This window comes from Mangifera indica, chromosome 7 (assembly GCF_011075055.1).
Source record: "Mangifera indica cultivar Alphonso chromosome 7, CATAS_Mindica_2.1, whole genome shotgun sequence".
In the NCBI taxonomy this organism is placed as follows: Eukaryota; Viridiplantae; Streptophyta; class Magnoliopsida; order Sapindales; family Anacardiaceae; genus Mangifera; species Mangifera indica.
The window spans coordinates 15929876-15937069 of NC_058143.1; the positions used below are offsets into that span (position 1 = coordinate 15929876).

The window sequence follows — 7194 nt, forward strand, 5'->3', positions numbered from 1 at the left end:
GTGAGAAATAGTGATTTGGTTGAGAGAGAGGGGACAGTTAGAAGGAAGAGTGAGAGAGGTAGACAGATATATAGGAATGTATGTATATATATATATATATATATATATATATATGTATGCATATGTGTGTGAAAGCGATATCTTCTCTTAATATCAACCAACCAGCGTTGTTTCCAGCTGTCTTCACGTCCTCTCAATTATTTTCATTATTTAATTTCCATCAAATTATTATTTTGCTTTACTTTCTCCGTCTAATTCTTTTGTTTTCTCGTGATCCCTGCACACTGTACGTGAAGAGCAAATCTCCCATTAATTTTTTTTTATAAAAATTTTCTTTCTAATTGTTTACTCTCTCACTCTTGTTTTAATCATCATCATCATCCTCTACTCCTTCTTTCTCAAATGAAATGATGTTCAACTCTGCTCGCTTTTCGCATGGCCGTCCCAGAATTATTATTAATTTCATTATTATGATTATTTAGAGGATTTCCCCTTTACCCACTTAGTAAGTTCAGCTTCCTTCTGTTGACTTTGAGATATTTCTTTTCTGTTTGGGATCAGTTTAATTCCTTTGTTTTTTTGTGATTACACATTAGTTTCTTGGTTTAATTCCTAACTTTGTTATGAATTTCTTGGGAAATTTATAAATTTAATGAATAATTGAGTACCCGGATACGTATAAAATTGAAATTCAAGAATTTTAATTTTGGTAGTATGCGAAATTCTCTAAAATCAGTTCTTTTAATTTTTTTTTCTTTAAACTAGTTTAGAGTTAAGGAATAAGCCACTAAATTTTGTATCGTAACATTAGATATCTTTAATTGAAAGGAAAGGTTAGTATTAATTTATGAGAATAACTCAATGATTCAGCCACCTTAAATGCATTGCCTGTTTAAGGAGCTAACCTTGAAAGCGGTTAAAAGAAACTCATTTATATAGTGTATATTGACTGTCCATTTTCTGTCAATTGATGATAATGCTTTAATGGGTTTTATGACCAGTAAGGGTTTAATTGGTTAAAATATAAAATACCCACAAACATTTAAGGAGAGCAATACGGCTTTAGATATAATGTACAGTGATGTAATATAGAGTTTTTGGGGCTTGCAAAGCTAAGACACTTATGTTCTGAATTCATTATTATTGGTAAGACTTGAATCTTTCTTTGTGTGATAGTGAAGCTTCTGTGGTTTTGAAATTGTTTATTTTGAGCTTCTGAGTTAACAATGTTACCTCAGTTGATGAGAATATAAAATCTTATCATTAAATGGTTGTTCATCTCTGCTCTCTGTCACAGTTTAGGATTATATCATATGTTTGAAACTCTTGAAACAGTGTTATAGTTTTCTGAGGAATGAGCATCACAGATGAAGGTTGTTATCTTTTGCAGTGTATTGAAGTTACAGAGAAAAGTAGACGATCTAAAGTTTGTAAAATGTAATGATAAGGTGAAACTCATGATTATAACTTGTGTAGTTTGTTGTAGAAATGTCATTACGTGGGGACAGTTAGGCTAATACTTTTGTTTTGTCAAGGAAGAGAAGAAAAAATTACAATACATTAGTTTATTATTACATACTTATGGTGACCACATTCTTGGTTATTTAAGCGATAATTTTTAATATGAAAGGATTATGTTTAATTTTACCCACTGGGTCCATTTTGTTCCATGATTATTTTATGATTGTAACTTAATTCTTCACGCTTTGGAGTCATTTCCTTTTCTTTTTTTCGTTAGAGACAGCCTAGCTTTATTGGAATTTTCTGCTGGATCTGTATTTCCAGAAAGGCAGATTTCACAAGTTGCAATCTTTCTTCTTGGACAAGCATACTAGATATCTGTACTCTCAATAAAAAATCCACATTTATATGTTCATTTTCTCTTTTCTTTAACCACTATTATGATTGGTGTCTTTTAAACTGAATATATACTAATAAGGTTTTATTAGACAAATGTATGAATGATTTCGAATGTCTGCCCCATCCAAGATTTCTCTATTTAAATAACCTAAAATTAACTGAATTATTTTTTCTCATGGATGTGAAATGCTTTTGATGTGAGCATCACTAAAACTATGAATTTATGAGATTTTCTAAAACTCCATATAATATTGTAGAAGATTTTCAACCTCCCTTACTTTGTGTTGATGCATTATCTTTAGACATAAAACTGACAGAAAACGTCAGCTCCCTTGTTTTTTCTCTGTTGCTAAGGCTGGATTGAGTACTATAAAATAAGTTGTCTTTTCTTGTTGGCATATGTGCCAAGTCTATAATTTAACTAGTAGATATTTATAGAGAAGGCCATGTAGAGGCTAGACCCCAGACCCTAAACTCGGCCAAATGTTTTTTAAATCAAGACTAACCTGTTCTATTTTTACTCACCATTTAGTTCATCACCTTGTCACTATATATAGAAAATTGCATGACGGAAAACATCGATTATTGGCAATCTTATTTAGATAGATAGAACTGTAGGAAGAGTATTGACATTATTAACATATAGATTCTTTCGCCTACTGGCATCTCTTTTACTGACTGTTTCTCAGGATGTTCATGGCTAATTATGTTTATTTTTTCATTACTTGATAAGGTTCATTAGCTGTCCAAGTATAGGACTTTTGATCCAATGGGGGGAGATTTGTGACAAGAATGGATCCTCAGGCTTTCATAAGGTTATCAATAGGCTCACTTGGGCTGAGGATTCCTGGATCAACTTTGAATTCTGCAAAATCTGAAATTCGTGCATTTCCTTCTCCATGTTTGTGTGAGATAAGACTTAAGGGTTTCCCAGTGCAAACCACACCAGTTCCATTAGTATCCTCACCTGAAGCTCTACCTGATGTTCATAACATTGCCTCAAGCTTTTATCTGGAAGAAAATGATCTGAAAGCCTTGTTGACACCTGGCTGTTTTTATAGCCCTCATGCATATTTGGAGATTGTAGTTTTCTCCGAGAGGAAAGGCTTTCATTGTGGTGTTGGTGTGAAAAAACACCAGATTGGAACTTTTAGATTGGAGGTAGGTCCTGAATGGGGTGAAGGGAAGCCAATAATTCTTTTTAACGGCTGGATAGGCATTGGAAAAAACAAGCAGGAGAATGGAAAACCAGGGGCAGAGCTTCATTTAAGAGTGAAACTGGATCCTGATCCAAGATATGTTTTCCAGTTTGAAGATGTGACAATGTTGAGTCCCCAGATAGTCCAGCTTCAAGGTTCCATCAAGCAGCCAATTTTTAGTTGCAAGTTTAGTAGAGACAGGTGACGTGAATTATGTCATTTTTTTGTATCCAAAATTTTTGCCTCTCTCTAACATTTTCAAGTTCATAGGCAAAATTAAAAAAAAAAGTAATTTTTTGGTAAGTCATTAAATGTTTTTATTAAGTTCTTCAATTATTCAGCCATCTCCTAATTTTTTTTTTCTGATGAATAAAATGTATTAAGAATCATTGAATTGTCAGATTTTAATGGTATTCAATCCTTTCAAGATCTTTGAAAGTATATTTTCCTTTAACTGAGTACTTGTTAAAGGGTTTTTGAATAGTTTATGTTAAATACATTTTATTGTCATGGAACTTAAATAGAATGGCCTGCTATTTTTCCAGGCATTAGTTCGTTGTTATTGAAACTTTTGGTGGTTGCAATGAATGGCAGGATGCCACAGGTGGACCAATTGAGCATTTACTGGTCAGGTTCTGCTGACAGTGCTGATATAGAGACCGAAAGAAGGGAGAGGAAGGGATGGAAGGTGAAGATACACGACCTTTCTGGCTCGGCTGTTGCAGCAGCATTCATAACAACTCCCTTTGTTCCATCAACAGGTTGTGATTGGGTTGCTCGGTCCAATCCAGGAGCTTGGTTGATTGTTCGCCCTGATGCATGCAGGCCTGAGAGCTGGCAGCCGTGGGGAAAACTTGAAGCCTGGCGTGATCGTGGCATCAGAGACTCCATTTGCTGCCGATTTCATCTCCTATCAGAAGGCCAGGAAGCTGGTGAGGTTCTCATGTCCGAGATATTTTTAAGTGCTGAGAAAGGTGGAGTCTTCTTCATCGACACTGACAAACGGATGCGGACAGCTGCTACTCCAATTCCAAGCCCGCAAAGCAGTGGAGATTTTTCTGCACTGGGGCCTGTTGTTGGCGGGTTTGTGATGAGCTGTAGAGTGCAAGGAGAAGGTAAGAGCAGCAAGCCAACAGTACAACTAGCGATGCGACATGTGACATGTGTGGAGGATGCTGCCATCTTCATGGCACTTGCAGCAGCAGTCGATCTCAGCATTGAGGCGTGCAGGCCTTTCCGGAGAAAGCTAAGACGACGGTCTCACCATTCCATGTGAAAATAGAAATGAAATGTTTAGTTCCATGAACAAAGAGTGGCTCTGTTTTATCCTAAATGATGATTGTTGTAACATTTAGCCTTGTGTACAGGATTTTTCTCTCTTCTAGTTCTGGATATATTAGACCGTTCTTCCTAAATTTCCTTAACTCATTTATGATATCAGTACAGTTACTTGACACATATTCTTCCTTATGTACACTTCTATGTTCTATGTGCAATATATTATTATATATGATAGATTTCTTTAATTGGAGTTTCACTCACAACCCAACTTAGGCTTCATCTGAGACCGAGCTTCTTTGTGGATGAATTTTGTACTCTGTAATTTGACAAATCCAATAGAGTTATCTCCAGAATTCTCAAAATTTTCCCTTGACATAAGTTAACAAAAACTCAAAAAAACGATTACCAACTGCATCTGTCTTGTTTTCTGGATTCAAAATGCAGATCTCCATCTCAATTCGAACGAATTGACTGGTGGGACAAAACCAAGTTTACACACATTTGTCAACAACAAATAACAGGCAAGGGAGTGGAAACATTTTACTATTACATAAAAGCATCACTCTGTATGTCCACACTGATTGTTATGGGGAAAACAAACAATACACCTTAATGGCAACAGTTTATATGTGCTAAAAAACTAAGCCTCTGTTGTTAGGAAGAACTGTTCAACACATGTTATTGTGCTTCGAGCATCATCAATTTCTGCACCTTCCCGGTTCACCTCCTTCAACTCGGTCTAAAAACACACACACACAATAAAAATTTAATAATTAAGTACATGGCACTACATAGTAGTACTTTTTGTGTTTCTTTTTAAAACTTGACATTGTCATCGCAATATCCAAGTCCATCCAGAAAACCTTAAGATAACGGCCAAGTACAACTGCATAAGTCCCTTCCCAAAGCCTTCCTAAATAAATGGCGAGTTAGTCTAGATTTGAAGGCAAAATTCAACTAATCAAGAGCAATTATCATACCAAATCTTCAAGAAAGCCTTTAATCCAGATTTGAAGGCAATACTAAACCAATCAAGAGCAATTATAATTACATGCTTCATTCTAGTTCCGATTCTCCCTATCTAATTACCTTAAAAACAGAGAAGCTTCATCAATGAATACATGAAAAATATTTAAAAAAAAAAAAAAAAAAACTCAATCAGTAATAGCAGTCACTAGCATAGCACAGTTTGATGAGAATGGAACACCACAGATAGAAGATAGAATTGTAATAGCTGGCTCATATCACATTATCTCAACCAAAGCACCAGTCAGTTGGGAGACGTCCTGGAATGAAGCTTTTGAAAATTTCCAAATATTGTAAACCAGAATGGCAAGCAATGCTAAGTCTGACAAATCCTCAACAGCTCCCAACAATCCAAACAGACCATTGGGCAGACCAGAGGAAGTCTTGGTTTTGGTATACAAGACCCACAACCACCAGGTAGCTAACTCTTTCTAGAGCACAGATTGAGCTGCCTGGTCCCGGGTCACGTGAAAAGAAACATTATGCTCATTAACAAAACACATATTCCTTCCTCAGTACAATAACTGCAACAACTTCTAGAATTAGAAATGACAAAAACACATCCGCAGATTTTTTAATAACCAAATCAAATGTGCATGATAATTAATAAATGAAAAACATGAAATAAATGAAAAACATGAAAAAGAAGTCCAAAAACTCAATCTACTTCATTTCCTATAATAATCCAACTTCATGAATTCCATGTGACGCCATCAAGGAAGAAGACAAAATGGCCAGTCAAACACATAGCATTCTTAAAGTATATTATCCTTTAAAAAAAAAAAAGAGGAAACTTCGGTGCGATCCAACCACTCGAATATCCACAAAACGCCAACAGCACCTCACTTCCAATAATCTAATCACAAAAAATGCAATCAATGGTAATCCATAAAAAATAAAATAAAAGCATCTCACTTTGAACCTAACAACGCAAACCACCGAACACGAGAAATCCACTCTTCAATCTTTCAGTCTCAAAATCGCATAACTCGAGAAATCGATTCCATTCAATCGAACATGCAAAATTTTAAATTGCAATTGAAATTACCATTTTCAACCAATCAAACCAACAGTCACAAAAAAATAAACCACAATTCTTCTCGACCACTAATTGCATTAACCTAACACGAAGATTCCAAGTACAGCAAACAGAAATACACACATTACTTGATTCGAAGTCTAATTCAATCTATAAGTACTAGTAGAATAGAATCGAAGAATGTACCTTTCTGAAATTGTTCCTTGCGTTGAAACAGCCAATCACTTAGCCTCAGTAACACTATCACTACACTGAATCAAAATCAAAGCAATAAAGTAGTCATTTTGGCCTTAGATTAGATTAGCTTCAGATTATGCCATTAAAAGAATGGAATAGAAATAGAGTTACCTGGTAAAAAGATTGGGTTCGCGTGGTGGGGCGTAAGTGTTAGATTTCAGTACGAGGGGGTGCTTTTAAAAATCTCGGCACGTGGGGCCGAGTGTCGGTGCTTTTGGACATGGTGGTGGGGTTGTGACGTATTTTTTAATTTTGGGAGTTCTCTGATATTTTTTATCATAAGGGCCACCTATTTTACGATTTTTTACAAACTTTTTTGTATTTTTTTCTGAATAAAACATATGTGGTTAAAATTGGCCTGTTTTTATTTTTTTTAAATTAAAAAAAAGCTTTAGGACACAGAAGAAAAACCCATAAATTTAAATCATATATTCGAATCATCAATTTAAATTATAAATTTAAATCAAATCAAATCACAAATTTAAACTATTGATTCAACTCTTAAATTCAAATTAAATCAAACTAAATACCTCTTACCGCATGTTCAAATCA

At 34.9% G+C, this 7194-nt stretch overlaps 1 protein-coding gene and 1 long non-coding RNA gene across 6 annotated transcripts; one reads left to right on the plus strand and one right to left on the minus strand.

The window, feature by feature from the left end:
* The first annotated feature begins 202 nt into the window (after nt 1-202).
* On the plus strand, nt 203-4517 carry LOC123221164. 2 transcript variants are annotated; one of them, XM_044643904.1, is made up of 4 exons: nt 203-505; nt 1391-1448; nt 2594-3260; nt 3654-4517. In XM_044643904.1, exons 3-4 carry the CDS (start codon nt 2653-2655, stop codon nt 4333-4335), a joined length of 1290 nt encoding a protein of 429 aa, XP_044499839.1. In that variant the 5' UTR covers nt 203-505; nt 1391-1448; nt 2594-2652; the 3' UTR covers nt 4336-4517. The 2 variants fall into 2 exon arrangements, with proteins under 2 accessions (XP_044499839.1, XP_044499838.1); XM_044643903.1 differs by lacking the exon at nt 1391-1448 and having other exon boundaries at nt 204-505.
* A 208-nt stretch (nt 4518-4725) lies between these two features.
* On the minus strand, nt 4726-6853 carry LOC123221165. 4 transcript variants are annotated; one of them, XR_006503225.1, is made up of 3 exons: nt 6754-6853; nt 6592-6656; nt 4726-5249 (listed from the first exon to the last, which is right to left on the minus strand). It is a non-coding gene; the product is annotated as an uncharacterized LOC123221165 (long non-coding RNA). The 4 variants fall into 4 exon arrangements; XR_006503226.1 differs by having other exon boundaries at nt 4726-6222; XR_006503224.1 differs by lacking the exon at nt 6754-6853 and having other exon boundaries at nt 6592-6740.
* Nucleotides 6854-7194: the final 341 nt, after the last annotated feature.